Source organism: Rhinolophus sinicus, chromosome 18 (assembly GCF_057876585.1).
Source record: "Rhinolophus sinicus isolate RSI-liver-muscle chromosome 18, RSI-T2T, whole genome shotgun sequence".
Classification (NCBI taxonomy): Eukaryota; Metazoa; Chordata; class Mammalia; order Chiroptera; family Rhinolophidae; genus Rhinolophus; species Rhinolophus sinicus.
Window position 1 is genome coordinate 100,738,570 of NC_142518.1, and position 20,603 is coordinate 100,759,172.

The following is a 20,603-nucleotide window of genomic DNA, read 5'->3' on the forward strand; positions in this document are numbered from 1 at the left end:
GGTGAAAATAGTCATTGTCCATTCTGATTGTGCAACGAATCTGCAAGCGAAAGACTGGATTGGCCTCTTATAATACCCAGGCTCAAAGCAGCGCCCAAATAGCTTTGTCCACTTTGCCCCCAAATAAGGCACAAGTTAGTACCCCTTTTAGGATAAGGACAGCTGACATATCCAGCCAAGGGCAGCAGAATATGGTTAGGGACGAGAGGAGGAATGCATGAGCCCTACTTATCCTCATTGTCTGGATAGGTCTTGTTTCATAGTATTCCGGTTTGGAAAGGGCTTGAAAAGACCTCCTGAAAAAAAATCAGTTTTTCGCTTCAAATAACCTGTTGCAGAAAGATTTCTACCTGCACAGACAGGAGACTCAATAATAACGCTCAGTTTCGAGGAAGCAAGTCAGTGCATTTCCGAGTGTGTACAATTTGTGCCATCAGAGAATCTGACTCACCTGGAAAAGCACTCTGAGGGCCCCGAAGCACCCAAAGAAGCCGTTCCCTCATATTTGCCTCATCTAGAGCTCCCCCTGGCTTTTCCTGCATGTTCTCTTCAAGACAGTTACAGGAATGTCTTTTGTGATCCTGCCCCAGAAACACTAATTCATCTGCAAAGCTGACACTTTCCAGAAACACTCCAGTTCTGCCAGCACCAGAAGCCAACTTTTTGCCCACTCCTATAAACAGCACACATATTTTGTTCTGGATCAAATCTATCATGTCATAAGATCCCTAATTTTATTTCCACAGGTCCTTCTAAATGGTAAAATCGACGCGTTCTGTGGAGGTTCCATCGTTAATGAAAAATGGATCGTGACTGCAGCCCACTGTCTCAAACCTGGTGATACTATTACTGTTGTCGCAGGTAAACAAACAAAAAAGGATAGTAGTCTAGCATCAGTATCTTCTATGTGACTGGTATATCATATTTTACTAAGGCCTAATAAGATCATTGCTAAGTAAGTTGGGCTAGTGGTAGAGGGGCCATATTTTCAAACCCAACTTGTTCCATCCTCCAAGCCCCCCAGAGTGCTTTTGGTATACCTTCATTGGCACTCATGTCAGTGGGGGACAATTATTTACTGATATCTCCATTTCCCCATCAGACTGAGCCTTCCCCAAAGCTCTGTCATTATCACCGATCTTTGTATCTCTGGTGCCTGGCACAACCTGTAGCGGGCCCTCAGCTAACATTTGAATGAACGACCGTGCTCCCCAAAAGGGCTCAAAATACTTGAAATGGAGAAAGTCTAGGATAATTCAATGCAAGTAGATTCATTATCACCTGTGAACAATGTAAGACTAGTAACAGCAAGACTTATAACACCCATCGCTATGATAAGCCCTAAATCACTTTCGGGTCTGAGAAGTATGCATTGGCCCACATTACATTTTACCCAAATCATACCAATTAAGATTGACACTTGGCTTCCAGATTAATTTATTAATGCCGAGTGGACACTTTGAAAATCTGTTTCTTTATGTGAAAGACTATTTGTGACTGAAGAGGAATTTATTTTCAATGGGTGACATGCCATTTAAGTAATGCCAGTTCAGTAAGTGATGCTAAGTAGACACTTGGAAAATGTGTTTCTTAGTGGGAAAGACTGACTGAAAAAGAAATTTCTTTTCAACAGGTGAACATAACACGGAGGAGGACGAACACACAGAGCAAAAGCGAAATGTGATCCGTGTTATTCCTCACCACAATTACAACGCAACCATTAATAAGTACCACCATGACATTGCCCTTCTGGAACTGGATAGACCCTTAACGCTAAACAACTACGTAACGCCTATTTGCATTGCTAACAGGGAATACACGAACATCTTCCTCAAATTTGGGTCTGGCTATGTGAGTGGCTGGGGGAAAGTCTTCAACAGAGGGAGGACAGCTTCAATTCTTCAGTACCTTAAAGTTCCACTTGTTGACCGGGCCACCTGCCTTCGGTCCACAAAGTTCACCATCTATAATAATATGTTCTGTGCTGGTTTCCATGAGGGAGGTAAAGATTCGTGCCAAGGAGATAGTGGGGGACCCCATGTTACGGAAGTGGAAGGCATCCATTTCTTAACTGGAATTATTAGCTGGGGTGAAGAGTGCGCAGTAAAAGGAAAATATGGGATATATACCAAGGTATCCTGGTATGTCAATTGGATTAAGGAAAAAACAAAGCTCACTTAGAGAAAAATGTATTTCTAAGACTGGCATATTTGGCATTGAAAATGAACAAGGTCCTTTACTAGCTAATCAGTTTCCATCTCTTTAGATTTGAATAAATACATTCTATAAATACTGCTTTCTCTCTTTACAGAGAGAAGTCTATCTAGAATTCACGTTTTACTAGAATACGTAGATTAGAAAATGTTATCACTAGAGAAATAAATTGTGGTAGGGATTTGGGACCATTTCTACAGGTCCAGCCCTTGACAAAACTGTGAAGTTAACGTCTTCATATTGCCCACCAGGCACTATGTCTCTCCACTGGGGCAACTCCCAGATTCTCTCTCCTTAGCAGCATTCCATGTTCCAGATCTTTCTTACTTCTGCCACCAAACATCAACATTGATTAGATCTGTATCCAGGATATTTGGTCTAGTTCATCACAAGGCTGGCACCACACTCATAAAGGGAGAACACAGGAGCTTCTGACAGGTTAAAACTGAGCAGAAACACTTCTTTTTCTGTACCCTTATTCCTGCATCCTTTATCTTTTTCAACTCCTAATCTTCAAGTCTCTCTCTCTCTCTCTCCCTTCCTCCGTCCTTCTCTCCCCAATTTTCTCCCCAGGCAAAAAGGAGGGACAGGGAGCTTCATACTGTTTTCCTGGAATACACAATTATATATGTCTATCAAACCCAGACTTGCTTTCAGTTTGATTTTGGACTTGCTTTTCAGACCATAGGGAATGAAGTAAAGGCCTGAAGAACTTGGGGGAAAAGTTGCTCTCAGAGCGTCATGTTATTAAAATACATACACCACGGAAGGAATGACCTATCAGAATAGTTCCCTAAGAGCTTGTAATTGTGCTGCTCCGGAGGTCTGACTAGAGATGGTTCCAGGAAAGCAAACTGACATGTCACTGTAACTAGGAATGTTGATATAACCCAGGTGTATCGTGCCCCATCTGGAAAAAAAAACACCAAAAACTGTTAACAGAAAGGGAACAATTTGCGATCTAGAACCAGTAGTGTAGGCAAGGAAGAAATCATCAGTGTGTCCCCAGTACTGACCAGGAATAAGGAAGAAGTTGCCCAGACCAAAGAACGTGAACATCAGGTCTCCTTAACTAGTGCAGCCCCACAATGGAGAAGAGTGTGTCAGGCTCACATGCGTGAGTCACTCTAAAATGAGCCAACTGACTTTCCCTTTTCTGGTTTCATGCTCACCAAGCAACTTCTTCATTATAATGAGGCCTTCTATATTGAATTTTCTAGAGGGTTGCTGACCAAGCAACATATATACTTCAATCTGTTAGACAGAATATTTCCCTTTAAGAATTAATAAGCTGGTGTTCTGGTTCATACCTCAGCTTTCTGTGAATTTGGTTGATGGGAATCGGTCACCCTGTATTTAATTACATGTGGCACTGCTGACAAAATCAAGTTTGGGAGCACCATGACGCCACTGAGCTGTTGCTTCCTTTGCCCTCACCTCGCCCCCAGCCAGGTCTTGCTGCTTTCTTTCGTTTTTCTGGTGGATGCCTTTTAACTTCAATCTTTTAAACACAAGTATCAATAAAAGTACTTTTCAATTTCTCCAAAGGCGTTTCTTGTTGAATCACAGAGAAGTATCCCAAACACAGCAGAACAAACAGAAGAATGTGTCCAAATGCAATACGACACTGCAGAGATTGGATGGGGTTAGACCCCAGCTTTCACGTGAGGCAGTGTGGACCCACCTGGAACAGAATTGAGCTTAAGCAGCGGTTAATATGTTCTTGCATAAGTCACTCCACCTTTTGGGCTTTGTTTGATCTCTTCATTTGTATAATGAGGGAGTTTGACCGGATGCTCTCCAAAGGCCCTTGTTGACCTTCATAGTCTGTGATTTCATTCCTTTATTTAAAAAATATTCAACAAGGGCTTACTGTGTGCCAAACACCAATTGCGTCCACTAACTTTGGATCCACGTTTATATATTTTGTGAGCTAACTACAGTGGTGTATGTGAATTGCTTTGACAGTGCCTACTCCATTACTACACAGTAGATGCTCAATAAATGTGAGCTGAATCTGAATCCATGTTTATTCCAGAGTAGAAACGAGTCCTGTATTTAGTGTCATGAAAGGAGGCCATACTTAAAAACAGTAAGTGGGACTGAGGTTTCCTGAATAAATGAAAGAAATTGGTTCTGCTATTGTTGGCTAAAGGAGCGAAAGAGAGAGGAGACACTGTAATTGTCCTCCTGACGTTTAAGGAGGATACTAATTCATGCATGGCACCCTGTTACTTCACATTTGAATGACTAAAGGTCTGTAGTCCCCAGTGCTCTGCAATTGGTAAAAGTGAGCCACTCTGGCCTTGTTGCCATGGAGACCACCCTGACAAAGGCAGCAGTGGGGTGGAGCTCCTGGGCCCATACATCTCCAAGCCACAGTTATTCTTTTTCCCACGAGCTCGAAAATAACTGAATTGATCATGAGCCACCTATAGCCTGTTGCCACCATTAAACGTGTAGGTCCTTTAAGCCCACCTAAGAGTCAGGGGCTTCGCTAGGTTCCACCTAGGGCATTTACAGTCGCCATACAAGAATCGTTAGTGCTTTTAAAATCGCTGCAGGTACTTAACCTAAATGGGCTGAAACATGCTTATTCAATATTGGGAGTGACAGATTAAAACAGAACGCTTGCTGAATGAAGAAAAGTGCGTTCATGCAGAGTGGTCGTTTTAACTTGCTGTTTAACTGTTTTTGGTTCTTTTGAATACTAGTAGTTGCTTTGTGGTGACATGAACGAAGTACGATTCAATTTTCTCTGCCAAGGGAAAAGGAAAGGGTTTCCTTCCCCATTCTCCTGAAGCATGACAGACCATTTCATAAAATTGCCTCATTATAAGTTTGCAACAACTTGTGAATGCTTCCAGTCCAAGCTAAGAAATGTCAGAGCTGCAAGGGCCCTTAGACACCATCCAAACCACTCTGCCCATTTAACAGATGAGGAAATTGAGGCCAAGATAAGGCCAGAGCCACTAGATCTCAGGTCTCCCATTCCGCACTACAAAAGCATAATGCTTTGCACTGGACACTATCTATATGTTTAGAGCACCTGGGGGAATTGCGTGTTGGTGGCAATCCTTTCAGCAAAACTGGGACTGAAAACTGCCCGGACTTCTTGCTAGCGATGCTCTATGACTAAATCAAAACCAAGAGAGCCCAGAAAGCACTACAGAGGCCGTCAAACACCGTGTTTCCCTGAAAGTAAGACCTAGCCGGACAATCAGCTCTAAGGCGTCTTTTGGAGCAAAAGTTAATATAAGACCTGGCAGTAAAATAAGACTGGGTATTATATTGTTATTATATTATATAAGATCCGGTCTTATAGTAAAATAAGACCGGGTCTTATATTAATTTTTGCTCCAAAAGATGCCTTAAGAGCTGATTGTCCAGCTAGGTCTTACTTTCAGGGAAACACGGCAACAAACTGGAGCTGCAGTCCCCGTCTCCTAGCAGACACTCAGTAAGTACACGTGGAATGAACCTGTGCGGCTGGTGCCTGGCTTTTAGTCCAACTGTGAGCCCTGGGCCTTCCAGATGTGACATTGGACTTCTAGAGCAAGTTCATCAGTGTCATCTGGCACTGTCATTCCGGCAACATTTCAACTCGCTTCATTGCAACTCTGCGGGATAAGACATGTGCCACAGCGAGACAGCAGGCTGTTCCAGAAGCTGTTTGAGGGTTGAAGGAAGGCTTCAAAGGCCCACTGATGCTGAGATTCTAGCAGTGCAGTGCAGACGTGGGTGACTGGAAAACACTTCAGTGAAATACTTCAGTGGCGGACAGGCCCGTCAGAGCAAAGTACTCAGGAATCAGTGCTCTTTTTGAATCTGAAGCTTATGCCACCTCGAAATCTCATGGTGGAAACCACACTGAGTAACATGGTCTGCAAACTATGGAGGCTGCTGAAGGAGTCACAGGAGGCAAAAGACGGTAGCACTCCCAGCCTTTTCAACCAGTCCAAGTACACAGTTCATTCTATGCCTTTTCCCTACCGATCCTTTTAAGGCAGACCTTTTTCACCCTGTCCTCAGGATTATGGCTTGCCTTGAGATTTCCAGAGTTCATCTCAACCTCTAGTACGGGTAAAGGTATCAGAAGGGAAGAAGAGCAGGCAGACCCTTATACATAAAGAGGCAACAGCTTTTATAACAGGAGCAAATTCTCTCCACACCCTCACAGGACAGAAGTATTTCTAACTCCTGGCCAGATTATTTCACTCGTGTAAGAGAGTTACCTCCTTGGTTGAGAGAAAAATGGAAACAGGAATGGGGATATCCCTGATTCCAAAGACTTCCTTTCAAAAGGTTGCTTCATTGCAATGTTAAATATGAGAGCCTCATCTATAAAACGTCGCCAACATAGTAAATGTCCCAGATGCTGTCACTCTTACACTTTTAGAAATGCTGTAGTATATAGCTTCTCCAGATCAATAACCGTGAAGTGGCTTAAGTGCTGACCTCATAAAGAAAAGGGGTCTTGTGATTTACACATTACATGCTTTAGTATAAAAATCTAGTTTCCTCTTGGAATATTCTACAAAAATAAGCTTGCCTTTTCATGATATGAAAACTCAGCTCTAGGGGGGTGGCCAGTTAGCTCAGTTGGTTGGAGCGTCGTGATAATAACACCAAGGTCACCGGTTCGATCCCCACATGGGCCACTGTGAGCTGCGCTCCCCCGTTAAAAAACAACAACAACAACAACAACAAAAACATCCTCAGCTCTAAAAGTAAGAAGCCAAATTAAGACTGCAGCAAGTCTCTGAGAAACTCAGTGCATGCTCGTTAACGAACCAATGTATGAACGAAATGGGAGGAAAAAAGCTACTACCAACCACATCAGTGCAAAACTCAGTCATCTAAGGTGGGGATGAGATAGTCACCCTGAATCCATAAGGGAATATGCCACAGGAAGGGAGACAGACAAATATAGAAAGAGAGACCTCCTACATTCATTTTCTTCCAAGGATATAAAAGGAGTTGTCACTAATTTCCAGGATACGTAAAAAAGATGAGCCTAGACTACGGTTACAGCCCTGGCCTTTTCATCTACTGGTAATATTTACTGCTTTTGTGTTTGTGTTCTCCAAAGCTGTAATAACCTCTCTTGTCTACACTTTGTCTCCTCATTTTGGTAGGTATTTTGTGGTTGGTTGTACCTTGTTTTTGTTTGTTTGCTTTCTTTTTTGAGTCAAGTCTTGGCTTTCGTTTGGGTTTTGAAGTTTTATATCTGGATCAAATTGTCATTCTTGGTCACAGAGATTTAATGTCTCCCAACACATCTCCCATATTTTCCACTGTTCATACCCTCTTCCACATGCTGTTTCTAGTCCTAGATGATCACGCTAAAGATCAGAATCTTTGCTTCCTTAGATTAGAAAATGTAAATTTGGGTAACAGATATGCTGAAAGGATAGCTACACATTACCTAATGGTGGGTTGTAATTCAGAAATCTTAGCACACTCCAAAAAGGACTTTTACTGAACACTTACTATGGTCCCAGAACTGTATTTCATAAGACACAATCAGTGATGTGCTGAAACTGGCTTATACCAACTCACACCTGCCAATTTTGCACATCTCTTTCCAACTCCCAGTTCAGACATTTCATGTCAGTAGCTTGAAATCTTCCATGGTATGGATATTGATACCATAGATATTGACAAATGCTACAAATACATAGCATTTTTGAGACACCCCGTTGTTTAACATTCACCAACATACTAATGGGCATAATCTAATTATTTGACTAACAATTCATCATTTTTACAGTCCTGCTACTCAATTATTGCTGAGTGAGCAATAAATACACTGTGAATTAAAATGGAAAGTTGTTTAAGGAAGCTAAATGTTTGAGCTAGAAATACTGAAAAATCTGACCTTTAAAGTTGTTCTCGGATGGCAACAAGTAGTTATTTTATGCTAGAAAATAAAATATAACATTTCTTAAGTGCAAATATTTCTTCTACACAACATATTCAAACATTGTTAAGTCAACAAAGTTTTATTCTATGATAATTTTCTGCTGCTGTTAGTTCATAATTTGTAAAATATTTATAAAGACTGCAGAAAAGAGTTCTTAACTGTTATTTTCAGCCAGCATGTAAGATTAAAAAAAGATAATTCCCACAGGGATGTATGGAGGGCAAGTTTAGCACAGGGTTTCATTATACTTCAATCATCAGGGGACAAGGCATATTCCACTTTTCCAGTACTAAGTTAAAATGAGCAGAATTTCTTAGTGTGAAATGTTTGACATATAAAAATGTACAGAAAATAATATCATGAACTCCCAAGTATCACGGAACTATCATCCTTAATTTCCTATTAATCAGTATCCAGCATACCCATAGATTTTACTGTAAATTATTAATTAAAAGTACACATTTTGTTTTGCATATTTTAAAACTTTTTACAAATGCAATCATATTGTATCTATTCTGCAACTTGTTTCTTGTGAGATTCATTGATGTTGATGTATGTGGCTCTAGGTCATTCATTTTAACTTTTATATTGTATTTGATTGTATGATATGCCAGTTACCTATTCTTCTGTCCATGGGCATTCATGTTGTCTCCAAAAGTTTTACTCTTCTAAACAATTCTGCTATAAACATTCTGGAGACCCATGTATCTCCCAGAGCACGTGTGTTTCTCTTGGGTAGGTATAGTTGTGGAATTGCTAAGCCATACAGTATTCACTTTAACCTCAATTGGTATTAGCAAATTGCTCATGAGAGTGTTGTGCCAATTTATGCTCCCAGTAGTTTCATGTCCTTCCCAATACCTGCTGATTTTAGATATACAGGCAAATTTTTAAGCTATTAATACTCATATGTAAACGGCCTGCTTTACATTGAATTCAGGGGTTTTAAAACTAGTTGTAAATGTACAGGTATAGCCTTGTGTCTTTCCCAGGGTCAGTACAGAGATCATATTAGCTTCTAATATTAAATTCCAAAATTTCCACTATGAGTTTTCCCTTTTAAGCATTTTTATTATAGTCCACTTAGTTACTAACATTTTGTTTTCATTTGATTTCTCATAGCCTGGCACGGAAAAGAGGGCATTCACTACCAAACTGAGATAAAAACTATTAACTAAATAAATGCCTAACCACTACGTTATACACCTGAAACTAATATAATATTGAATGTCAATTATATTTTTAAAAATATATAGTCATGAGATGTAAAGTACAGCCTAGGGAATAGTCAATGGTATTGTAGGGAGTCAGAAGGGTAGTAGACCTCTTGGGGTGATTACTTTGTTAGGTGTATAAACGTCTAATTACTGTTGTTTTTGTATACCTTAAACTAATAATAATAAAAAAAAACTATTAAAAAAAATCCTTAGCATGTCCAGTTCTTATTATGCTACAAATATTAGGGACTTTCTTCCCTATTCCATTATAGTTTAATTTCTTCTCTAACTTGGTTGTATTTGGTTGGTTATTTTCATAGAAATCGAGTTAGTGAGTCTATCTCACAAATACTTAAGACAAAATGTATCTTTGAAATGGTTTACATTTTATTGTGGTTTAGCTTTAAGGAAAGTTTCATTTCATGCCTTAAGGAATACATCCTCACAAAGTCCAACCTCATTGGTTGTTCTCAATTCACGATTAGTCCTATTTGGTGGACATGCGCTGAAACTATCTCCTCAGAATTTAATGTGCTAATTTGTACATGTGAAAATGAGGTGATCAACATATATTAGGTAGGCCCTCACCAATTGCAAGGGAAAACTTAAGACTTGAATATGTTATGATGAGCTTTAAGACAGAAAATACATTTTGAACTAAAAAGGATACCAAAAAAAGCACCTGTGGTCAATTTTATTAATGTTCTTATGAACAACATAAAGGGTTTAGGTTTTGCTTTCATACTGCTTCATTCCTAAGCATTTTGCTGTCCTTGGGTAGGGCCCGAGAGACCAACTGCAAACTGACCATTCCAAATCAATGTAGGGAAGTATACTGAAATGCAATAAAAATGACTTGGAGATCCAAGATGGCAGAGCAGATAAACGCTGTGCTTGCCTCCCCTATGAACATATCAAAATTACAACTAATTATAAATTGTTCTAAATTATAGAACAATCAACCTGGAGAACCATTTGAAGTCTGGCTGAACAGAAGTTTTGTAACTAAAAATATAAAGAAGACGCCTGGAGACTGGTAGGAGGGGGGAGACACAAAATGGTCTGGACCCACACCCACATGTGGTAGTTGAAAATCGGGAGAGATACCTCTGTTACAGAGGTTCTCCAGAAAGGAATGAGGGACCCCAGTCCCCCAAACCAAGCTCCCCAGCCCAGAGTACTTGTGCTGGGAAGAGGAGCCTCCACAACTTCTGGCTGTGAAAAACAGTGAGGGTTCCAACAGTTTGGGTGGGACGGAAGGTTATGGGAAACCCAGACATCCTCTTAAAGGGCCCGTGCAGGTACTCACCCTGGGCTCTGGTGGACAGTGCCTCTGGGGGCACTAGAAACATATGGGGAGAGACTGAGTTGTGTAACTTCTGGGCGAGGACAGGAGGAACAGTCCTCATTTTCCCTGTGTGGGGCCCTCTTCCTGTGCATCTAGCAGGCAGATGCCATCTTTCCTGTGTTGAGCCCGCCCCCACCACAGTAAAATCTGAATCTGATTGGCTTGGTGAGCTCTGCTGCTCCAACCTGCTGACTCACTGAGACCCTGCCTCACAACTTGCTAGTGCAAGAGGCTTTATCAGCAGCTGAACCTTACGGGAGCCAGCAGGTGGCAGCAGACCTTAGGACTGTTCTGGCTTTGTGTGGAGCTACCCCAGGCCTGGTATTGGTGGCAGCCACCCTTGGTTCACAGCATAGCCTCTCTCACGTGCCTCCGGGTACAGCACAGGCAGCAACCAACAGTGGGTCACTGTGTAGCTCCTACTAGGTATTCCCTGGCCAGTGACAGGCAGTGGCTGACCTGGGCCTGCACTGGAGCCCCTCCCAAGAGGCCCCGGAACCTACATACTTGGAGGTTGGCTTCAGACCACAGCAGAGCACCACCCAATTAGCCCCACAAGTGGCACACACAAGGGGTGGTCTCAACAGGCACTAGAGACCGCTGGGGCAAATCCCACTCTGTGGGGTAAGTGCCCTGCACAGCAGCCCATAAGCTATGGATGTGGCCAAATACCACAGCCAGTCAGCTTGAGGGTAAATACCACCCACTGACATGCCAACAGCAATCAGGGCTCAACCTACTACAGAAGGGCACACACAAACCACACAAGGAACACACTTGGAGCACCTGGATCAGGTGACCTGGGAGACTGTGCCACTAGGCCCTACAGGACACCTACTTCATATGGCCACCTGGCAAGACTGGGAGACATAGCAGCCCTACCTAATACATTGAAACAAACACAGAGAAGCAGCCAAAATGAGGAAACAAACAAATATGTCCCAAATGAAAGAACAGGAGAAAACTCCAGATAAAGAACAAAACAAAATGGAGGCAAGCATCCTACCAGAGGCAGAGCTCAAAACAGGGTTTATAAGGGTGCTCAAGGAACTTAGTGAGAAACTTCAACAAAGAGATAGCAAGCATAAAAGAGGAAACAGAAACCATAAAAATGAACCAGTCATTTTTATGGTGAAGAATACAACAACTGAAATGAAGAATGCAATAGTGGGGCCGGCCTGGTGGCTCAGGCGGTTAGAGCTCCGTGCTCCTAACTCCGAAGGCTGCCGGTTCGATTCCCACATGGGCCAGTGGGCTCTCAACCACAAGGTTGCCAGTTCAATCCCTCGAGTCCCGCAAGGGATGGTGGGCTCTGCCCCCTGCAACTAAGATTGAACACGGCACCTTGAGCTGAGCTGCCTCCCGGATGGCTCAGTTGGTTGGAGCACGGGCTCTCAACCACAAGGTTGCCAGTTCAATTCCTCGACTCCCGCAAGGGATGGTGGGCAGCGCCCCCTGCAACTAAAAATTGAACACAGCACCTTGAGCTGAGCTGCCGCTGAGCTCCCGGATGGCTCAGTTGGTTGGAGTGCACCCTCTCAACCACAAGGTTGCCGGTTCGACTCCCACAACGGATGGTGGGCTGTGCCCCCTGCAACTAGCAACGGCAACTGGACCTGGAGCTGAGCTGCGCCCTCCACAACTAAGACTGAAAGAACAACAACTTGAAGCTGAACAGAACCCTCCACAACTAAAATTGAAAGGACAACAACTTGACTTGGGGAAAATAAATAAATAAATAAATAAATAAAAATAAATAAAATCATTAAAAAAAAAAAAAAAAAAAAAAAAAACCAGCCCAATTTAAAAAAAAAAAAAAAAAAAAAAAGAATGCAATAGTGAAGAATACAATGAAGAAGTGAAGAATACAATAAATGAAATGAAGAACGCAATAGAAGGAAATCACCAGCAGACTAGATGAAGCAGTGGACTGAATGAGTGATTTGGAAGACAAGGAAGCAGGAAACACCGAAACGGAACAGCAAAAAGAAAAAGAATCCCAAAAATGAGGACAGTTTAAGAGACCTCTGGGACAACATCAAGTGTAACAACATTTGCATCATAAGGGTACCAGAAGGAGAAGAGAGAAAGCAAGGGACCGAGAAACTATTTGAAGAAATATTGACCGGTGAAGGAAACAGACATACAAGCCCAGGAAGTGCAGGAGTCCCAAAAAAAGATGAACCCAAAGTGGCCCACACCAAGGCACACTGTAATTAAAACGGCAAATGTTAAAGACAAAGAGAAAATCCTAAAAGCAGCAAGAGAAAAGCAGGTAGTTACCTACAAGGGAGCTCCCATAAGACTGTCAGCTTATTTCTCAACAGAAACTTTGCAGGCCAGAAGGGATTGGCATGAAATATTCCAAGTGATGAAAAACATGGACCTACAACCAAGGGTACTCTACCCAACAAAGCTATCATTTAAAATCAAAGAACAGATAAAGAGCTTCCAGACAAGAAAAAGCTAAAGGAGTTCAACACCACCAAACCAGTATTACAAGAATGTTAGAAGGACTTTAAGATGGAAAAATAAAAAAATATGAATAAAATGTCAATAACTACCTATCTATCAACAATTGCTTTCAATGTAAGTGGATTAAATGCTCCACTCAAAAACATAGGGTGGCTGACCAGATAAGAAAACAAAACCCTTACATATGCTGCCTACAAGAGACACTTCAGATTGAAAAACAGACTGAAAGTAAAGGGATGGAAAAAGGTATTTCGTGAAAATGGAAACAAACAAGAAAAGCTGGGGTAGCAATCCTTTTACCAGACAGAATTGACTATAAAATGAAGGCTATAACAAGAGTCAAAAAAGGACCCAGTAATTTATCCAAAGAAAACCAAAACGCTACTTTGAGGGGACATGTGCATCCATTTGTTCATTGCAGCATTGCTTACAATGGTCAAGATGTGGAGGCAGCCTGGGTGTCTGTCGATGGAAGAATGGATAAAGAAGAGGTGGTACATATATTCAATGGAATATTGCTTGGCCATGGAAGGGAATGGGTTCTTGCCATTTGCGGCAGCACGGATAGACCTGGAGGGTATTGTACTGAGTGGAATATGTCAGACAGAGAAAGACAGATGCAATGTGATTTCTCTTATATGCGGAATCTAAACAACAAAATAAACCAACAAAACAGAAACTGACTCACACAGAGAACATTTTGATGGTTGCCAGACGGGAGGGGGTTGTGGTGGTGGGTGGAAGAGGGGAAGGGATTAAGAAGTACATATTGGTTGTTACAGAGTAGTAATGTGGACATGGTATAGCATAAGAATTATAGTAAATAATATTGTAATAACTATGTATGGTGTCAGAAGGGTACTAGATTTATCAGGGTGATAGATTGGAGGAGTGTTGGGAACAGGGTGAAAAAGATGAAGGGATTAAGAAGTACAAATTGGTAGCTACAAAGTAGTGATAGGAATATAAATAAATCATAGGGAGTCTAGTCAATAATATGATAATTACTATGTACAGTGCCAGGTGGGTACTAGACTACTCAGGGGATCACTTCTTAAATTATATAAATGTCTGACCACTATGCTGTGCACCTGAAGTTAATGTAAAATAATATTGAATGTCAACTGTCACTGAAAAATTAAAAAGTGGGGGGAAGGTGAAGGGCAATGAGGTTCAAATTTCCAGGTATAAAACAAATGAGTCATGGGGATGTAAAGTACAGCATGGGGAGCATAGTCAATAATATTGTGATAGCGTGGTACGGTGTCAGATGGTTGCTGCACTTATGGTGATCACTTCTTTAGGTACGTAAATGTTGAATAACTATTGTGTACACCTGAAACTAATATAATATTGTATGCTAACAATATTTTTAATGAAAATCTTTTAAAAAATGACTTTTTTGACAATTACTTGAGACTCGATTCATTAAGCACTCTGGAGTCTCTGTGGGAATCTTAGTCCTGTGGTCAGTGCCTATTAATGATACGCATGTTTCTTAGAGAAAGTGTGAAACTGGATTGATTTCCGACTAAACCCACACAAAATCATTAGCCTAATTTCTGTTCAGGTGGAGCATTTTTCATACTCCCTTACAGTTCCAAAAACATTCTTTGAAATTATCTGTCTTCTTAACAGAATATTATAGCCCAGATGTGGGTGGCTTTCATGATAAATATATTATTCATACATAATTTTGGAAATGTCAAGAATGACATTTACTCCTCAGCCAACATAGGAATAAAAACTTGAATACACGTTTTAATTTTCCAGGCGTTCTTCAGAAATGCAGTAACTTATTAACTATTAATAGTTCCCTGATGGTGCTTCCTCAAAAGAGCTCAAAATAAATTTAAAGACAAAGAAATAGTTGATCCCGTGATGGGATGCTCACTAAGACAATTGAAACAATCTCATTTTTTTTAATGGAAAATTCAATCGAACCAATTTGTTAGGTTTCTGTCTCCCATCTATATTAAGACACAGTTCTAGAACCCAGTTCCAGAAGCTGTGGAAGAAATCATTAAGTCTGGCAAATCCAACTAAGAGCCCTTTGCAAGCAATGGTTCAGCAAACAGCTGCAGGCGTCTAGATTCTTTCCAGATTTCCCTGGGCTCTATTACAGGGAAGCGGATTTTTTCAGGATGTGGAAATATCTACTCTTAAACATGGCTATCTAACCCTTGAAACCTCATTTATCGCTATCCTACAGATTTGGATGAAGAAACTTTCTGCAGAACAGTTTACCCTAGTTCTGGTCACATCTGTCTATCTCTGTGTCTGTCTCTCTGAGAGAATCATGAAGTAAGGCTGAAGTTAAACATTTAACTCAAAATACTTGTGGTGCCTTTAGGGTATCACTGATAAATGAGAGGAAAGGAGTTTTCAATGTATGATTGATACCGTACTAAGCTAAAAAAATATGTGAATAAATTTAAGGTTGGATATTTTTAATGTGGAATTAATGCAAGTACATTTACATTGTAAGTACATTTACAATGTAATTAAAATTTCAAGACTTAAAGGGAAATTACTCCTATGTTTTATAGTAACACATTTATAGCCCAATAAAATGAATACAGTGCAGTTACATATACAAATACGTATACAAATATAGCATCTGTTGTACAGTGATTAAAACATTAAAAGACTATAACTGTATGTTTGAATCCGTCAAATTCAGTATTGTCTTAAATGATTAAAATCTTTAGTTTAATACCATGAAATTAAAACATTTTGTGCAGAAGGGCATCATTATTCAAAAATTTTACCTCCTAATTCTGGCTTCTAACCACAGGATCAGCACACAAGAGAAATGAATTTTAATTTCATTTTGTTGTTGTTGTTGCAGAAGCATTAATTAAGTGAAATATCAAGTAAATGGACAAGTTCATGAGTGAGTTATAAATCAACCATCATAAATTCCAGCAATTGTACATTAGAAGATTTATAATTTGCAGGTACCTTTGAATAAAATACAACTAGAATGGCATACAAATCGTCACATCAAATGGTACCAGTGACATAAACTATGATCTTGATATGATACACAAACCTATTTGAAAGATAAAATATTTATGTATTACAGTTATTGTATTTATTATTGTAAAACCATTCATCAAAAAAACATGCACCTACTATGCCAACTTGAAAGTAAAACCCACAATCCATGATTCAAAAGGCAGCAATTTCAAACCACTATCTTTCGTGGTCCCTGATATGAAATGCTCCAAGCATAAATTCAACACTGCATGCAACAACGGGTCCTGTGCTCTAAAACAAGTGATCACACTGTTTATATACTTCAAAGAAAGAGAGCTACACATATATTATCAAAGGAAAACCTTAGGAAGAAACATAACTTAAGAAAACCTGTACTAGAACAGATTTTTTCCAAAAAATTCAAAAGCAAGTAAAGACACTGGAAAGTAGAGCTTTGTTACAGGAACACCTCTTGTGCAAATATGAATATTTAACTTAAAGCTGTGACTTGTGTATCTAAATTTCAATGCACAAAATGTAAACTTCAACAGATTCTAACTACAGGCGTTTTAGCTTTGGATCTTTTAAAAACTGTAAGACAGCTCAAAAAACCCTAAATACCAGTCAAAGTGCAAAAGAGGTCCTTCAGAACATGTCCCTTTGGTATATTATAGTCACACTGATAACAGAATTAAACAATCAGTTAACAAAGGGATTTTAAAAAAATCTCTGATTATCTCTCATCTCTCTTTGGATTTTTGTTTTGTTACTGAAAAGTTACCAACAAAGTTACAGGTAAAGCTTTTTACCTGTAAATGTTCAAAATAATTGATTTCCGGTTTTTTAGATGGAATCTGAATGCATGCCATGAAAAATCCTACTTGGAAACAAAATAGCACTGCAATTTTCAGCTGCGGGGAATGGAAGGTGTCAAGATGGCTTCCTTGCAAGAATGAGACAATCTGTGAATGACGAAGTCCATCTCAGTCCTGAGGAAATTCTGGGAATGTCATGGGCAGCATAGGATCATCCTGACTCTTGTGCTGTTTATCTGTACACGTCTAAGAAATATAATCTAGTTCACACCTCCAAAGGAAATCTTATTTTTACAAGTCTATTCATTCTCCTTTAATTCAAGGGGAACTTAGTTTCCTTGTGTTACTCAGAGCAGCATCTACAAAATAATGAAGAATGATGTTAATACTCAAGTGACTTTTAAGGCCAAAAATGTCGTCTGTGCTATGATTTCTAACACTAAAAATAATGTACAAGATGGAATCAGTTAATTTGGAGGAAAATGTGACTCATTACAACTACATAATTGGCTTTTGAAAGTATTCAAAATGTTAATATCTTAGACTTTATCCTATTCTAACAGGTATACATTTTTAACATTGTAAAGTGCTCAATTTAGCATGTGCACTGCTTCTTGTATTTGTCTGATACTCTTTTCTGGTGTGCTTTTTCTGCCCTGTATAAGAAATTGTTAACCACTTAAAGTCATGAAGATATTGTCCTGTGTTTGCGTTTAGAAGCTTTATGATTCTAACTTTTATGTTTATGTCTGTGATCCAACTCAGATTAATTTTTGTGCAGGATGGAGGTTCATTTCTTTTTCCGTATGGATACCCAGTTGCTCCAGCACCATCCGTTTAAACAACCTTCCTTTTGTTCGTTTGACTTGACACCTTGATTGAACGTTAATTGATTATGTATACGTGGGTCTATTTCTGAAATCTCTATTTTTCTACACCACACTATATTCACTACTGTAGCCTTAGAGGGTCTTGAACTCAGGTATGTTAGTCCTCCAAAGTTTTGAGATTCTTCTGTTCTAGATTCTTTGCCTTTCCATATACATTTTACACTTGATCTTAGCCAAAAGGCCGAGAAGCGATTCCATATACATTTTACAATAAACTTGTCTTTACTTTTTTTTTTCCAAAAGGGCCTGCTGAGATTTTGATTGCATTAAGTCTATAGATCAATTTAACAACTTTGAGATTTCCAATCCTTGAACATGGTATATCTCTCCCTTTATTCAATCATCTTAAATGTATCTCAGCAATGACTCGTCGTTGACGGTAGAGAAGCCTTAGACATGTTGTTCGATTTATTTCTATTTATTTTATTTTGTATTATCAATGTGAATGTTGTTTTCTGAAATTTCATTGTTTCAATTTTTTTGGTGCTAGGATATAGCATTACAATTTATTTTGTATAATGAGTTCGTATACTTTGGCCTTATAAAATTCACTTATTACTTCCAGTAAGGCATTTTTGTGTATAGATTCCTAATGGTTTTGTAAATACACATGATCTGCTAAGCATGACAGTGTTGCTTCTTTTCTAATCTTTTTTTTATCTCTTCATTGTGAGTTATGGCACTGGCTAGGATTTCCAGTATAAATGTTGAATAGAAATGGTGAGAGTGAATATCCTTGGCTTGTTCCCAATCTTAGGGGAAAAGTTTTCAACATTTCACCATTAAGTGTGATGTTAGCTGTGGTTTTTCCTAAGTGCACATTAGCAGATTAAGGAAATTCCTTTTATTCTTAGTTTGGTGAGAGGTTTTATCATGAATGAGTATGGAGTTTTGTCAAGTACTTTTCTTCATCTATTGAAATGATTACATAATTTTCCCCTTCATTATGTTAATATGGTGACTTACAATGATTTTTAAGTATGTAATACAAGTATTTAAAGTTATACATTTCCCTCCCCCTTTAGCTGCATCCACAAATTTTGATATGTTGCATTTTCATCCAACTTGAAATAATTCTAATTTCTCTTGTGCTTTCTTCTTTGCCCCATGTGTTGTTTAGATGTGAATCATTTCATATCCAAATATTTAGGGATTATTGATTTCTAATATAATACCTTTTAAGATTTTATGATTCCAATCTTCTGAAATTTACTGAGCCTTATTTTATAACCTAGCATATGATCTATCTTGGTGAATGCTCCAAGTATACTTAAAAATAATGGTATATTCTGTAGTTGTTGGGTGTAGATTTTAAATAAATGGCAATCAGTTCAGGTTGGCGATATATCACATTCTTCTGATTACTAATTATCTAAATAATTTAGGAATTCAATAACTTTGTAAATAATTTCAATAATTTTCTAAATAATTTGACAATTAGAACAGAAAACCTTTGAAAGGTGACCCAGATTTAGAGTACCAAAACAAACAAACAAACAAACAAACAAACAAGAAATGACTCTATTTGTGGGGTTCCCATGGGACCCAATATTTATATTGAGCCCTATCACCCTTAGATTTTGTTTCATGTCATAAATAAAATTTAAAACCAAACAAGTTACTCCCAGTCTATTAGATTCATCTAAACAAGGTGTACCATTACCTAAAATTTCAATACAAGTCCAAAACTAGAAAGTCAAAGGGAATATATACATATAATGGTAATCTTGTTCACAAACAAACCTGTTCTCTTTTTTGTGTGTGTGCTGCCTTTTTATAGACAGCTCATTATCACTTAGGGCACAAATCTCACAATAATACTAGTTTGTATACAGAAATTTTACATACAAAGGTTTGGCTTAATAGAAAGGAACATTACGGTAGTTTTCATTGCTTTGTACTACCGTCACACATTAGGTCTTGGGCACAGACACAAAGACCTGTGTGTGTGTGTGTGTGTGTGTGTGTGTGTGTGTGTGTGTGTCTGTGCGCATGTGTATGTTGCAGAAACCTACCATGAGGAAATAACATGCTCTGAGAACTAAGTGAAAACACACTGGTAAAGCATTCTTGGATAGTAAGGCTGGTACCTTAAAAGCCTATCATTGGTATTTCGTTCTGAAGGATCTCTTATAAGACACCACAGGATCTGAAACTCTCTTTCAAACCTATCAACCTTGTAGGGAAAATTTTAAAAAGTCTTTCTTTATTAATTCAACACTATTAAAGGAAAAAATTAAATCCTAGCTAACATAATACGCTTGCAGCTTCATTTCTAAGCGCGAAGAGGTTCTTGCCCTATGCCAATTGCATATTTGGTAAAGCTTTAATAATTTTAGCCTTTAAACAAGTAGTATACAGTCTGTTCATATTATACCTGTAACTTTGGTATTCCGAAACCTATAGTCACCGATTATAATCTGCAAACTGTTTCCTGGAATCAGGCCTTCTTTTCTTCTGTTTAGATTTTTCACCAACCTAAATAATAAATGAATTAGTAGCCAACAATGGTAATATTACTGAAAAAAAACCAAAGACATTGCATTGCAGCTCACATTTTCACAAAGCTATTGCATGTATTCAAAGACCTTCATGACATTGTTCTTGAGTCCTTTGAGTAACCTACAAAGGACTTAGGTTACTAGCAAAAATGGTTATTACTGTAATGGTACATCATTAATTTTCACCCTCGTGACCTTTAGGGTCAGACTACACCGTCTGTGCAGCATTTTGGTT

At 39.1% G+C, this 20,603-nt stretch overlaps 2 protein-coding genes across 10 annotated transcripts in view; one reads left to right on the forward strand and one right to left on the reverse strand.

Moving 5' to 3' along the window:
• F9 (coagulation factor IX) overlaps window positions 1-3,755 on the forward strand; it is a 32,122-nt gene extending 28,367 nt beyond the window's left edge. The window contains exons 7-8 of the mRNA XM_019750477.3: window positions 747-861; window positions 1,634-3,755. Of these exons, the coding sequence (XP_019606036.3) occupies window positions 747-861; window positions 1,634-2,181 (663 nt within the window). The 3' untranslated portion in view covers window positions 2,182-3,755. The remainder of the gene's footprint in view (window positions 1-746; window positions 862-1,633) is intronic.
• An 11,858-nt stretch (window positions 3,756-15,613) lies between these two features.
• MCF2 (MCF.2 cell line derived transforming sequence) overlaps window positions 15,614-20,603 on the reverse strand; it is a 79,114-nt gene continuing 74,124 nt past the window's right edge. For 5 of the 9 annotated variants that reach the window (XM_088794722.1, XM_074323604.2, XM_074323606.2 and 2 more), the window contains 2 exons: window positions 20,245-20,345; window positions 15,614-17,336 (listed from right to left, as the gene is read on the reverse strand). In XM_088794722.1, the coding sequence (XP_088650848.1) occupies window positions 17,296-17,336; window positions 20,245-20,345 (142 nt within the window). In that variant the 3' untranslated portion in view covers window positions 15,614-17,295. Of the gene's footprint in view, window positions 20,346-20,603 lie in introns of all 9 variants that reach the window. The other 4 variants (XR_012493309.2, XR_012493308.2, XM_074323608.2 and 1 more) reach the window with 4 other exon arrangements.